Genomic DNA, 14963 nt, shown 5'->3' on the forward strand with positions numbered 1-14963 from the left:
CAGAAAGTTTTACAATCACTCTTCCTCTGAGGTCTGGGACCACGTACGTGGGGGTACATGCTGGAAGCCATGTTCCTGCCAGAAGGTGCTATCATTAGAATCTTAGATTATTAAAAAGATTTTTTTTATTAAATATGAGCAGATACAGAATATTTATAAAATACGTGTAGGGTACAAAGAAGAGCAGTGCCACCAGCAACCACCATACACTGTTTTTTTTTAACATTTATTTAAGCTGCTCAGGGTCTTAGTTGAGGCACTCGGGATCTTTTTTAGTCGCAGCATGCAGGAACTTGTTTAGTTGCGGCATGAGGGATCTTTAGTTATGGATGCAGACTTCTTAGTTGCAGCATGTATGCGGGATCTAGTTCCCTGACCAGCGATCAAACCTGGGCCCCCTACATTGGGAGCGAGGAGTCTTACCCACTGGATCACCAGGGAAGTCCCGCCACCATCCGCTTTAAAAAAAAATCACTTCACTTTGAAGTCACCTGTATGCCTTTATTCCCATATCTTTCCTCCCTCTTCAGAAACTTTGGTTTCACTGTTTCTTTAGTTTTCTTTATATGTAGCTCTACCACATATTCTTTTTTTTTTTTTTTTGGCCAGTCCTCTCGGCTCGCGGGAATCGTTAGTTCCCCGACTAGGAATTGAACCTGGGCCCATGGCAGTGAAATCGCAGAGTCCTAACCACTGGACCGCCAGGGAAGTCCCACACATATTCATTTTTGTATTCATAAAACATACGTTGCTTAGTTTTATGTGTTTTTAAATTTTCTATAAATGGAATCATACTGGATGTATCTTTTTTTTTTAACATCTTTATTGGAGTATAATTGCTTTACAGTGGTGTGTTAGTTTCCGCTGCGTAACAAAGTGAATCAGCTGTACATATACATATATCCCCATATCCCCTCCCTCTTGCATCTCCCTCCCATCCTCCCTATCCCACCCTTCTAGGTGGTCACAAAGCACTGAGCTGATCTCCCTGTGCTATGCAGCTGCTTCCCACTAGCTATCTATTTTACATTTGGTAATATATATATGTCAGTGCCACTCTCTCACTTCATCTCAGCTTACCCTTCCCCCTCCCTGTGTCCTCAAGTCCATTCTCTACATCTGCATCTTTATTTCTGGCCTGCCCCTAGGTTCTTCAGAACCTTTTTTATTTGTTTGTTTAGATTCCATATACATGTGTTAGCGTATGGTATTTGTTTTTCTCTTTCTGACTTGCTTCACTCTGTATGACAGACTCTAGGTCCATCCACCTCACTACAAATAACTCAGTTTCATTTCTTTTTATGACTGAGTAATATTCCATTGTATAAATGTGCCACATCTCCTTTATCCATTCATCTGTCGATGGACACTTAGGTTGCTTCCATGTCCTGGCTGTTGTAAATAGTGCTGCAAAAAATATGGAACGTTTCACAGATTTGCGTGTCATCCTTGCACAGGGGCCATGCTAATCTTCTCTGTATTGTTACAATTTTAGTCTATGTGCTGATTTTTTTCACTCAACATTGCATCCAAGTTGTGGCATGTAGAAGTGGCTCATTCTTTGTCACTGCTGTGCAGTCCTCTGTGCCGTGGATGTTTCACGCTATTTATTCATTATAATGCTGACAGACATTTGGATTGTTTCTGATTTTTGCCTTTTTCGTCAGTGCTGCTAGAAACGTTCTTGTGCATGCCTCCTGGCATACATGTGCCAGAGTTTATCTGGGATATAAAACCAGGAGAGGAATTGTGGGGTCATAGGGTATGTACGTTTTAAATTTTTCTAGAGAATGCCAAATTGTTTCTCAAAGTGGTTAAGTTGATTAAATCTCTTCATGTAGAGTTTCAGTGTTCCAATTACTCTAGATCCATGAATGTCAGAATCTTAGGGCAGAAAAGAAACAGAGTCCATTTTCCTTTTTCTGGATGGAGGAAATTTAGGTGCAGGAAAGTGACGTGGCTGGGCTAAGGTGATGTAACCATTCAGCAGCAGAGCCTGGACGCAAACCCCGAATCCCCCGACTCCCTCCCCACCACTGCCTTGGGTCATTTCTCTCTCTCATCCCCCCTTCTCAGGCCGAGGCCCCAGGGTGTGGCCACCACAACCCATCAGGCTATTTACAGGGCCGGGCCAGCGCTTGGAGCTGACCCAGCCGGGGTTTCCACTGGTTCCAGAGGATGAGGCTGCTCCGCAGACGCCACATGGCCGTGCGCCTGGCCATGGTGGGCAGCGCCTTCGTGCTCTTCCTCTTCATCCTGCAGAGGGATGTAAGCGGCAGGGAGCAGGCCACAGAGAAACCATGGCTGAAATCCTTGGTGAGCCAGAAGGATCACGTCCTGGACCTCATGCTGGGGGCCGTGCACAACCTTAGGGATTCGATGCCCAGGTTCCAGATCAGGGCTCCGGAGCCCCAGCAGACACTGGCCTCCACAAACCGGACCTGCCTCCCCGAGTTCTATGCCCCAGCTGAGCTGAAGCCCCTCTGGGAACGGCCACCACAGGACCCCAATGGCCCTGGGGCAGATGGGAAAGCATTTCAGAAGAAACAGTGGACGCCCCAGGAGACCCAGGAAAAGAAAGAGGGCTATAAGAAGCACTGCTTCAATGCCTTTGCCAGCGACCGCATCTCCCTGCAGAGGGCCCTGGGCCCGGACACCCGACCCCCTGAGTAAGTAGCGCCGTGTCCTGGGGTGAGGCCAGGGCTCTGCCAAAGGTGTGGCTGGTGTGGCCACGGCCACGGGCTGAGGACCAGGTAAAGGGCTGACAGGGATTTTTGAGTATGGGCAAGGATTTTCTCTAAGCCTTCACTTTTCCTAATCAATTGCCCTTATCCCAGGGCACAAAAGATTTTGTATCTTTTGATACAAAAAGATTTTGTATCCTCACATCAGAGATTTTGTGTGGGGTTCGTATTATGGTCAGGCCAGAGGCTCAGGGAGACCTGTGAGAGTGAAACACAATTGTGAAGGTGACAGGGTACAGAAAAAGGACCTCTGTCCAGGCTGGGACCAGACGTGGCCTAGGGGTAACTGGGAAGGCCTGACTGCAGGCCACATATTCGGTGGCCTTGCCCCATGCTGAGGCCTGCCCCAGAGACTGCAGGACTCCGCTGCTGAGCTCTTGGCCAAGGGCATTTCCCAACAGCAGCCCTGGTGGTCAGGATTATCCCCACACCTCCTGGTTTCTTTCAGTGAAGACTCACAGGGCCAAGAATTCATTCCAATCTTTATTTGAAGCTGTTTGTACTTTCAATCCCAGGCAGTGAACCAGTTCTTAGATCTTTGAGCCGTAGCCACTTCAGTCTGTGTTCATACTGTCCTCACATCAAAGATTTTGTGTCTTTCTCATGTACACTTTGTCATTCCCAACTCAAGAGTAATACCCTTTTTGGCCTTTTCTCACATGGCAGTTCCCGTCCTGGAGTTCATGATTCTTTAGGACTTCGAACCTGGGGTTCCTCAGACTAGGACCTAGTATTGGAGGCCTAGAACATGGAACCACCCCAAGTTATTAGGGCTCCTAGCAAGGAAGGGCAGTGGGTGTGAGGGCAGCCAGTGGAGGAAGTCTGGGGGTCTCCTCTGGAAGGCTGCTGAGAAATCTCTCTGATCAGCAGAGGGGGTTAAGAAAGGGCATCAAGGGACTTCCCTGGTGGCGCAGTGGTTAAGACTCCATGCTCCCAATGCAGGGGGCCTGGGTTTGATCCCTGGTCAGGGAACTAGATCCCACATGCACGCCACACTAAGAACTAGATCCCAAATGTATGCCACACAATGTACAGTTTCTCTCTAAGAACTAAGAGTTCGCATGCCACCACTAAGGAGCCCACCTACTGCAACCAAGGAGCCCATGTGCCACAACTAAGGAGCCCACAAGCCGCAACTAAGACCTGTCGCAACAAAATAAATGAATAAAATAAATATATATTTTTAAAAACTATAATGATTAAAAAAAAAAACGTCATTAGGCCACATGACTCCTTGAGATCCAGCATTCACACATTCCTGCCCCCAGCCGAGATGGCGTGTCAGAGATGGTGGCAGTGTGGCCAAGTGCCACAGGGTGGCTGGAGTGGATGAGGATAGAGAAAAGGTCACAGGAAATTGTTTGTGATAATAGTATCAGATTCCAGGGAATTCATGAGGAAATGGATTAGAGAGAAACTGTACATTATAAAGAGAAAAGCCTTTTCCTCTTATTGAGTATGGAAATTGTAGTCACTTTTCTCAGATGTCAGAGTTGCCTTTTATTACTTCCTCTCTGGGACCTCTGGGTTGGATTACACTTTATGCATCACACATATCACTGAGGAAGAGAGAGTCAGCCCTGGGAACTCCTAGAGCAGATGAGAGAAGTGAGGGGGATGCCCTCGGCATCACCGCTGGGGCACCGAGCCAGCTCTGGGGAAGACAGGTTTTGGAGTGGCTTGGTTAGGACCTGTGCAGAGGCTCAGAGTAGGTGGCAAATGGTGGGAAAGCTGGAAACAGGGAGCAGCTATTACCAGCTCCAATGGGGAATGGAGGCTGGGGGATCCAAGGAGCAAAGGATGGTTATAGGAATCTGTGGACCGAGCCCTCCCTGCCCCCGGAACTCCCAGGGACCTGGAGAGCTGTATCTACACGTTCATCCTTGCAGATGTGTCAACCAGAAGTTCCGGCGCTGCCCCCCACTGCCTGCCACCAGCGTCATCATTGTGTTCCACAACGAGGCCTGGTCCACGCTGCTGCGGACGGTGTACAGTGTCCTGCACACCACCCCAGCCGTCCTGCTGAAGGAGATCATTCTGGTGGATGACGCCAGCACAGAAGGTGAGGCTAGGGGGCCCCCCAAGGAGAGGCCTGGGGTCTCCCCTGGTATTCTGTGAAAGTGGGCAGGTGCTCCTGAGGGAGCAGGCACTGCCTCATGGCCTGTTGTCTGGCATCACAGCTCATCATAGAGGCTGGGAGCAGGAAGAAGGCAGATGGGGGCCAGGGGGCAGGTAGACCGCATTTCTAGAGCCCAAGCTTCGTTCACATTTTACCCCAAGAGCTCCAAAAGCTTAGCAGTTCTGGCTTCAAGGACTCCCTTAGAGCTACCAAGCCCAACCCCAAGTTAGAAATGCCAGGAGAGGTCAGGGCAGGGCAGAGGGTGGGGACGGCCTTCCCTCTGTTTCCTACCTGACGGACCATTCCCTTGCTCTTGAAGATTCCACCTCAGAAGCCCTTTGCTATAGTTGGTAATAGACAAGTGAGGTTGCTTGCCAAACTTCCACCATTCAAAGCAATTCCAGAAACATCTACGGAGTACTATGTGCCTGGCACTGACTTAGGCATAGGGGATAGTATGAAAAATGACAAGTGAGGGACTTCCCTGGCGGTCCAGTGGGTAAGACTCCACGCTTCCAATGCAGGGGGCCCAGGTTCGATCCCTGGTCGGGGAACTAAGATCCCACGTGCCATGTGGCCAAAAGAAAAGACAAATGACAAATGAGACCTCTTGTCCTGAGTAGGCTAACAGCTCCCGTAGTCAGATGACTGCTAACAGCACCAACCACAATGGTGTGGCCTGTAACACACCCCAACAGACGTGAAAGGGCATGGACTTGAGAGTCTGACACCCAGGAACTCAAGTCCCAGCTCTGACTCTTCCTAGCTCTGTGACCTTGGGCGAGACACTTAGCCTCTCTGAACCTCAGTCCCCTCCTCTAAAAATGAAGACAGTGGTGGCCGAGGGCTCAGAGATAGGTGGTAAATTAGATCATTCATGCGCTACAGAGTACTTAAGTCTTGCGTAAGAGCTCCGTGTGCATTAGTTTCATTTTATTCTTTGTATGGGAGCAAGACACTATGGGAGGTGTTATTTCTGTGTGGCATGGCTGGGGCCGTCCACCATGGAGGCCAGGTTAGAGCGGCGCCTGAAAGCCCGAGTGTTTAGGGAGAGAAGAGGTATTGAAAGGCAGTCCCGGAAGAGAGACCTTCCGGAAAAAAACATCAGTGTGTTTGTGCTGTGTGTTTGTGAATGAAATCCATGCCGTGCTAAAAGTATTTATCTGGGGGGGAAAATAAAACGAGGTATCATTGAAGGTGCTTAAGCTGGAGGGTGACCTTATCTCAGAAGGATGGCAGCTTTGGGGAGGGTAATTGTCAGGAAGAGAGGAAGAGGACCCCGAGTCCAGAGAGGAAGTTCATAAATCACTTGAGCATGGGATGCCGAGGCCAGAACTAGGAAAGGGACTGCGGGATCCATGCATCGGTAGACTGGAGTCCTCCAGGAGCTGAGCCCTCCTCCCAGGTGGCGCGTGGGGGCTGGGGCTCTCCCGGGTTGGCTTCCTGTGCCCATGCTCCCGTATCGAGGGCAGGAACTGTGCGGCCCCTCCAGTGGAGCTGCTGACGCCCCCTCCTCTCCCCCAGCCCCCTCCTGCCCTCTGGGTAAGAGGACTAGGGCCGCGGAGGGCAGTGCGAGGAGAAGCTGAGTATGGGCACTGTTGGTCCATTTGTTCAGGGAGCTCACATTTCCCTGGGAAGGACAGACACCTGGCAGCACTTAGAAAACAAAAGCAGGCAAGTACGAGGGATGCAGTGAAAGGGTCTGGTAGATAAGGAGCAGAGCGATTAGCTTCTGGAAAGGGAGGGCAAGGAGTTTGGCGCAGAGGGTTGGGGCTTGAGAATGGCCCCCGAGGAATCTCAGTAGCAGCAGGTTGTTTGTAAGGAGTGGAAACCAATGTATCAGCTGCCCTTCCTCTCAAACTGGGCTCTCTCATAACCCTTCTCCCCACAACCCTGAGCGGCCCATCCCTCAGAAGCTTCTTCCCTTGAGTCCCACGTGGTAGAAGCTCTAAACAGTTTCAGCTTGTCACTCAGAATTGCGTACATCCCTAAGGCACAGTTGGGCAGTTCCTCTGACCAGGCCAGCCAGTGACGTAGTGCCAGGCTGCCACGGACACCTTTGAAAGGGCAGAGTGGCCTGTGCCTAGTAAGATGGGCTTGGCAAAGAGCCTGCCCCTCTCGGGCCACCGACCTGTTCCGGTTCCTTCTGGTGGCCTCTCCCTTGTTGCCCTGGACTCTCTCATACAGTCAACTCCAGCATCTCGGAATCACCTGCCTGAAAAACCGAAACCAGCCATTCTTAGTTTCCTGGGTCCTGGCCTCCTTTGACAACCTGTTAAAATCTATGCCCCTCTCTCTAGAACCGTGCACAGCTGCCACAAGTGTGCACAGACCCACATTTGTGCCTGTAATTCCAGGGAATTTGCGGACCCCGGGATGAACCACCCTACCTTGAGGGCTTTGGGACTCTAGAGGTACTTTCAGCAATGTTCAGTTCAGCAAAGAAAGAAAAAACCCTCAGATCCATGGTCAGAAGTCTCTGCAGTCCACGGTGGGATAAAATTTCCCACACGTTTGACCATTTGATCAGATCACCTGGCTCTCATTATACACACACACAAACAATGGACGTGTCTCTGCTGAAATTCAATGTCTTTGCTCTCTGTCCTCCTATCCAGGTGCCCGGCAGCACGGTTTGACCACAAGTGTACGGGCATGTGATACTGGGGGGCGGGTATCAGAAAGAGGCCCTGTGCCAGGCTGGGGAACTTTTTCTTTCCCACTTCACAGTCCGTCCCCAGGCACAGACTTCCCTCCTGCATGGCCAGGTCAGCAACCGAGGGCCAGTCTTGGTCTGGCACGTTCCACAAGCTCCTAAAACCTGCCCCCCCCCCAAGACTGTCCGTCTACCACGCCCCAGACACGGCAACCCCTTGTCCAAAGCCCTTCCCAGCCCTTGGCAGGGAGGCTGAGTAGGAGAACATATGCCTCCCTCCTGTGGGAATTCGCTAGATGGTTGGGAGGAAATCAGACACTTACCAAGGACCCAGAGAGCCGAGATATGAATAGGATCCTCTGTGAGCAAGTTCCCCAAGGAGAGAGGAGGAGTGGGGAGACGGGGTTGGCCTGGGAGAGGGGCTGTAGGAAGGGAAGAGGAATCAGCAGGGAGAGGAAAGGAGAGGAGGTGTGTGTTTCCTGAAGTCAGGAAACACACTGTGAGAAACGCAGGGGAGGAGACATTGGGAGCACTTTGGATTAGCCCACGATTTCCCCCACTGCCATCTCCCCTGGCCAGTCAGGACTGAAGTGAGTGGCAGTTCCTCTCGTGGCCCCCTGAACTCCTAAGAGACTCCAGTAATGCAAGTTAGGAATTATTCAAAGCTTCCAATTCTAGTTGAATTACAACTTCCAGTGTCTATTCTAACAAGTAAAGTTGCTTTATTACTGCTGTCTCTTACCTCTTTCCTTGTTTAATAATATAGGAAGATGTCTCTGTAGTAACTCTATGTCCTGGATTTTTTAGGAAAGTTTCCATTCAATATTTTCTTCGCCATAAAGAAATTCTATTCCCACATGTCAGTTTCACCTGCCAGTTTAATCCTCACGCTTGGAGATGGAAAGAGGCCGTTAATGAGTCCTGATTTGGGTTCGAAAATATAGCCCAGTGTCTCAATGTTCCATCTGGGCAGGAGGATTGTAGAATACGCCCGAAGGGTGTTACACTCGTTCCTTTCTCCTGTTCTCCTTGCAAAAGGGTTAATCAAGAAAAATTTCCGCATTGCAGTTCGATTTGAGGCTGGCTAGAGTATAGATGGGCATGAAATGAAAACAGCATAAAATGAGAGAGGAAAAGTTAAGAGAGGAAGTCCTCCCTACAAGAAGGGCTTTCTGTTTTGTTTCTCTTTTCTAGATTTTTCAGCAGCCAAAGTAGAGAGGGAGAGTCCACAAGAGAAGCATAAATAAAGGCGGTTCACTGATGTGCTTAATAAGTATTTATCAGTACCTACTGAGCACCAGACCCTGGGCAGGCTCCAGGGGTATAACAGTGAACAGTTGAACAAGGTGTCTGTCTTTTTAGAGCTTACTTTTTTAATGGGAAAGACAGAAAATAAATAATTGCAGATAATAATAAGTGCTATGAAGAAATTAAATTAGAAGAAAAATAAGAATGCAGGTGATGGGCTACTCAGGAATTAGGCAGCTTTTTTAGTCAGAGTAGCCAAGAAAGGCTACTCCGAACGCTCCCCACAAAGGGAACAGCCAGCGCAAAGGCCCTGAGGCTTAGTGTGTTAATGGGGCAGAAATAAGGTCAGCATGGCTGCAGGGAAGCGAGCAAGGAAGCAGAAACAGCACTGATACAAAGTGAGTTTACAAAGGTGAGCAGAACTGAATCACGAGACCTTTTTAAGCAGTAGTGTAGTGTTTAGATTTTTGAATGTGTGTGGTGAAATACACATAAAATTTACCATCTTAACCGGTTTTAAGTGTACTATTCAGTGGCATTAAATACATTCTCATTGTGGTGAAACCATCACCAGAACTGTTTCCTCTTCCCAAATCGAAACTCTATGCCCATTAAACAATAACTCCCCATTCCCTAGCCCCCCAACCCCTGGCAGCCCCCATTCCACTTTCTGTCTATGAATTTGACTACTGGAGGTACCTTGTATAGGTGGTATCGTACGGTATGTGACCTTTTGTGTCTGGCTTATTTCACTTCGCATAATGTCTTCAAGGTTCATCCATGTTGTCACATGTCAGAATTTGCTTCCTTTTTGAGGCTGAGTGCCCCATTGTTTGTGTAGACCACATTTGTTTATTCATTCATCCACCCATGGACATTTGGATCGTTTCCACATTTTTGACTATTGTGAATAATGCTGCTATCAACATGGCTGTACAAATATTTTTTTGAGTCCCTGCTTTCAGTTATTTTGGCTGTATACCCAGAAGTGGAATTACTGGATCATATGGTAGTTCTTTGTTTAATTTTTTGAGGAACCATCATACTGTTTGGATTCGTTTTTTAAGTGCAATTTTAAACCACCGTGGTGCCATGATGTGATTTATACTTTTAAGAGAGAACTCACTGTGGCTGCAATGTCACGAATAGATTGGGAAGAGGAGTGTCGAGTAGAGGCCGGGAGACCACTCAAGACATGATTGCTGCAGTGACGGTGGGGATGGAGAGAGAGAACTGGCCATATTTGCTGAGGGACTGTTTGTGGAGGGGGTGAGGGGGAGAATCCAGCACGATTCCTAGTTTAGAGCAGCTGGAGGGATGCTGGTCCCATGTATTTACATGGGGGGAGGCTGGGAGGGCAGGTAGGGAAGAAATCTGCGACGTCATTTCAGGCGTGTTAGGTTTGTGGTCTTGTTAGACATCCAAGTGAAGATGGCAAGGCCAGGACAAGAGGCCCAGGAGCATCTGCATATAGATGGTATTTCAGACATGGCACTGAGTATGGCATGTGTGGGGGGGGTGGTCACAGGAGTCTCATAGACTCCAGCCGTGAGGAATGAAGCCGGGCTGGGGTAGGGTGGTGTTGAACCTAAACGAGGAGGGTCTCGTCTGGGGGACATAAGGGAAAACGGTTGGGACCGTCTGTCTTTCCACACTCGGCTCTGCTACACTCCGCTCTTGGGTTTATGTCCAGTGGGTGCAGGGAGGGGCCTGACTTAGGAGAGCTATCGCACCCCCATCAAAGGGCCTGAGGCTCACGCGCAGAATTCCCAGGTCCCACCCAGCCCCCCGAGATTGGAGGGAAGGCGTGGGGGAAGGGCTCTATAGAGCTCAGGCTGCCCTGACATTCACAGCTCAATGCTTGACGTGCTCTTACCACAAAACCCACTTTCTATGATGTTTTGTCCCTGGGTTATCTCCACCACCATGAACTTCCTGTAAGCACAGTTATGTTCTCAGGGGAAATGTCCGCCGGTAGCCGCGCCGAGAAGGTGAGACTCGCGCACGGGGATCCTCCCACCTCCCTGTTAGAGCCAGCACTCGGGGCTGTACTTGGAGAATGAGCCTAGGAGCTCCGTGAAGGCAGGACCCAGACCCCGGCCTCCCTGCCCAGGATGGTGGCTGGCACCTGGCAGCGTGTTCACAGGTGTTTGCTAAGGGAGTGCTGGGCTGAAGCGGCCAAATGAGGCTAATTTTGATTCATCAACACGGGGGACAGTACTGCCTATTTCATAGCGCGTTAATCTTCACAGAGAAGATTAAACAAGAAAGTTAAGGGCTTCCCTGGTGGCGCAGCGGTTGAGAGTCCACCTGCCGATGCAGGGGACGCGGGTTCGTGCCCCGGTCCGGGAAGATCACACATGCCGCGGAGCGGATAGGCCCGTGAGCCATGGCCACTGAGCCTGCGCGTCCGGAGCCTGTGCTCCGCAACGGGAGAGGCCATGACAGTGAGAGGCCCGCGTACAGCAAAAAAAAGTCAACATGGAAGCACCTAGTTCCATGAGTGGCACATAGTAGTGCTCAGGTATTTGGGCTGTGTGTGTGTGTGTGTGTGTGTGTGTGTGAGTGTGTCAAAGTAGAGAGAGAGTGACTTCCCTGGCGGTCCAGTGCTTAAGAGTCCGAGTTTCCACTGCAGGGGGCCCGGGTTCCATCCCTGGTGGGGGAACTAAGATCCCGCATTCTACGCGGTGTGGCCAAAAAGAAAAACAAAACGAGTAGAGCGAGAGATCAGTCACGCCTCCACAAAACTGACTTCGGACCCCAGTTTGTGTGACACTGCATTGAGAGCGAGGCCTAAGCTCTGGGCCGATTCCACAGCCCTCAAGAGAAAGGACACAGTCAGCTGCCACACCCGCCCCGCCCCGCCACTTCTGAAACCACAGGCAACTCCATTCTGCACAGCGGGGAACAGAACAGTGGCACAGATAAACCAAAACAGCAGGTACTGAAACATCACTAAGATCTGGACTACGTTCCAAGGTGCATTGCTTCAGAATAGGGCTATATTTAATGCTCTGAGGATTTCCGACTAATAACAAGAGTCATGAAGTGAGCCCTCTCTCAGAAGGGGCTGGAGATCTCAGCAGATACCCTTCCCTTCAAAGCGCTTTCCCCACCCCCTCCAATTCAGGATGGTTGCCCCTCCTGGAGACTCCCCCAGCCCTGCACCACCTCTAGCCGGTCACTCATCACCTACCCTGCCGTGGCCCGTTCCCTGGGTGGCCAGGCACACCACTGTGCCTAGCTCATGGAGGTGCTGGGTACATGGTTTTTAAATGTAATTAAAAAGCCGCTCAGCATCTTTTCATCTTCCTAAAGAATTCCATGTGCAGAGGAGGTAATAAAGAGGATTAGAGGAGGGACTTCCCTGGTGGCGCAGTGGTTAAAAATCCGCCTGCCAATGCAGGGGACACAGGTTCGAGCCCTGGTCCGGGAAGATCCCACATGCCGCGGAGCAACTAAGCCCGTGCACCGCAACTACTGAAGCCTGAGCTCTAGAGCCTGCGAGCCACAACTGCTGAGCCCACGAACCACAACTACTGAAGCCCGCGCACCTAGAGCCTGTGCTCCGCAACGAGAGAAGCCACCACAATGAGAAGCCCACGCGCCGCAATGAACAGCAGCCCCCACTCGCCACAACTAGAGAAACCCCACGCGCAGCAACGAAGATCCAATGCAGCCAAAAATAAATAAATAAATTTACGTTTTAAAAAAGAGGATTAGAGTAAGACTTCTTGCTGCTGCCCCAGAAGCCGGAAATCAATACTTGTGTCCGCTCTACCTGTCAGACTTACTCTGAAGAACCTGGGAGACAGGGACTCAGACAGGGAGAAATGACTGCCACAACCTGCAGGTGTGGAAAGGAGGGGAGGCCCAAGGCCTAGCTCTGAAAAGATGGGGGCTGAGAGGGTGCAGAGACCAAGAGGGGCATCTGAGAGCCTTTGTCAGAAGTTGATACTTGATTTGAGACCAAAGAAACAACTCTGAGGTCCTGTCTCAGACATTAGAGAAGGCGCCCCAGTACGCAGACACAGGATGGGCCCAACAGAGCCGGTGGAATGTCCTGGCAAGGCGACCACGTGCAGTGGGACCACACAGGGGACCTCGTCCTTCCACCACCACCCCCGACCTTGGGCTTCTGTGGAGTTGCCCAATGCAGTGTGGGCGGGAGGGTTAAAATGCAGGCCTGCTGGAGGCCTGAGAACGCCCAGACTTGGTGCACATGGGGGATTAGGTTTGCAACAAACTGGTGAGCTGGCGACAATGACCCTGTCCCTTCCAGAGTACTTGAAGGAGCAGCTGGAACAGTACGTGAAGCAGCTGCAGGTGGTGAAGGTGGTGCGGCAGGAGGAACGGAAGGGGCTGATCACCGCCCGGCTGCTGGGAGCCAGCGTGGCCCAGGCGGAGGTGCTCACCTTCCTGGATGCCCACTGTGAGTAGAAGAGGGCCGGCCTGGCTCTGTCCCCCTTCCCTCCCTGGCAGAAGGAAGAGCTGGGACCATGGCCTCAGCAGAGCACCTTCAGCTCTGCTGTCCCAGGATCGAAGCAGGCCTGGGACTCCCCTAGCTGCTTCTACCCCTTTCTCACCCCAGTGCCAAGGATGGCTATCAGGAGGCACCCACAGCCCCAAACAACTGGCAACCCCGCAGTTGCTGGGAGTGCGTTCTGGAGCCCCAGACGTTCCTCTCTCCCGCCAACATCTGAACCTCACTCTGAGCTCAGCCCCCGGAGACGCCTCCTGTCGCCACTGGGCACTGGTTGGCACTTTCCTGCAGGGCCACATGGGGCCAGGAAGGCCTGCTTCTTGCCCCAAAGCAAAACACTTCCCCACCATTGTCAGGGAAAGAAATGTTCCCTAAAAGCAGTGATACAAATTCTGAGAAGCTATAGCCTTGGAGTCAGAAGCCCTAGATTTGCGTCCTGGCCCTGCCACTAACCAGGCCTCAGTTTTCTCTTCTGTTAAGTGGGGTGAGGATGCCAACCTTACTCACCAACAAAATGAAGGCTAAATCAAGTCATACATGCAGTTCCTCGAAAATCCCCAAGGGATGATTATTCTCCAACTGGAGCTGAAGCGTGAGGTGCAGAGATCCCTGGGAGAGGGGACACCCCCCGGTGAAACCCACACTTGGGTGGGGAGGGCCGACTGAGTGGATAGGCTACAGACCCTGAAGACACCCCTCCAGGGCCTTCCCTGTGCCTTTGGGTCCACCATGTTACTCCCCTGAGACCTCCATTCTCCCCTCCAAAGCCACCTCTGCCTCTTTTGGGGGGAGAGGGCAGGTGTAGGAGGGTCCTGGGAGATCTCTGTCCACTCTCTGTGGCCGTGGAGCTTGCACGTGCTTCCCTGTCCACAGCTAGGGAGTGAGCGCTTGTCATCCTGGGGCTCCCCGCTGGTGGGGGGCACGGGCTCAGCTGTGGGCAGGACCCTGACTGACGTCCTGGTGCCGACCTGCAGGTGAGTGCTTCCATGGCTGGCTGGAGCCCCTCCTGGCTCGCATCGCCGAGGACGAGACGGTGGTGGTGAGCCCCAACATTGTCACTATCGACCTGAACACTTTTGAGTTCTCCAAGCCTGTCCAGAGGGGCCGAGTCCAGAGTCGTGGCAACTTTGACTGGAGCTTGACTTTCGGCTGGGAGACCATACCTTCACATGAGAAGCAGAGGCGCAAGGATGAGACCTACCCCATCAAGTAAGTACTGAAGCCTGGTGGGCCCACATCCTGGTCTCCATGGTCCCGGGGACCTGGGCCATCTCAGGTCAGCATTTATGAGGTGCTCTGTGAAGCACTTGACATATTGAATCATCATCCCCTATGCGGTAGGTACTGTGATTAGCCTTTAATCGTCATCCCTTATGCGGTAGGTACTGTGATTAGCCTTTAATCGTCATCCCCTATGCGGTAGGTACTGTGATTAGCCTTTAATCATCATCCCCTATGCGGTAGGTACTGTGATTAGCCTTTAATCGTCATCCCCTATGCGGTAGGTACTGTGATCAGCCTGCTTTGCAGGTGAGAACTGAGGCTCCTGGTGATGGACAGCTGGCCTCAGACTATACACTAGAAAGCGGTGGACCCAGGATGCCCATCCCGCCAATCTGGCCCCAAGCCCGTGTCCCCATCATGGCTCTGTCCTACCTCTCACCATAGCAGCTGGCTCTCACTCACCACCTTCTGTGTGCCAGGCCCTGGGCT

The 14963-nt window shown here is 51.4% G+C and overlaps 1 protein-coding gene and 1 non-coding gene across 4 annotated transcripts in view; one reads left to right on the forward strand and one right to left on the reverse strand.

Moving 5' to 3' along the window:
* Positions 1-14963, forward strand: part of GALNT6 (polypeptide N-acetylgalactosaminyltransferase 6) — a 37893-nt gene that overhangs the window by 9735 nt on the left and 13195 nt on the right. For all 3 annotated transcript variants that reach the window (XR_009565523.1, XR_009565524.1, XM_030835030.2), the window contains 4 exons: positions 2077-2669; positions 4634-4806; positions 13050-13199; positions 14225-14459. Coding sequence is in view for 1 of the 3 variants with exons in the window: in XM_030835030.2 (XP_030690890.1) it covers positions 2179-2669; positions 4634-4806; positions 13050-13199; positions 14225-14459 (1049 nt within the window). In the remaining 2 variants the exon portion in view is untranslated. The remainder of the gene's footprint in view (positions 1-2076; positions 2670-4633; positions 4807-13049; positions 13200-14224; positions 14460-14963) is intronic.
* LOC115841452 (U6 spliceosomal RNA) lies at positions 1413-1517 on the reverse strand. The gene has a single exon (XR_004034824.1). It is a non-coding gene; the product is annotated as a U6 spliceosomal RNA (small nuclear RNA).

Source organism: Globicephala melas, chromosome 10, assembly GCF_963455315.2.
Source record: "Globicephala melas chromosome 10, mGloMel1.2, whole genome shotgun sequence".
Taxonomy (NCBI): Eukaryota; Metazoa; Chordata; class Mammalia; order Artiodactyla; family Delphinidae; genus Globicephala; species Globicephala melas.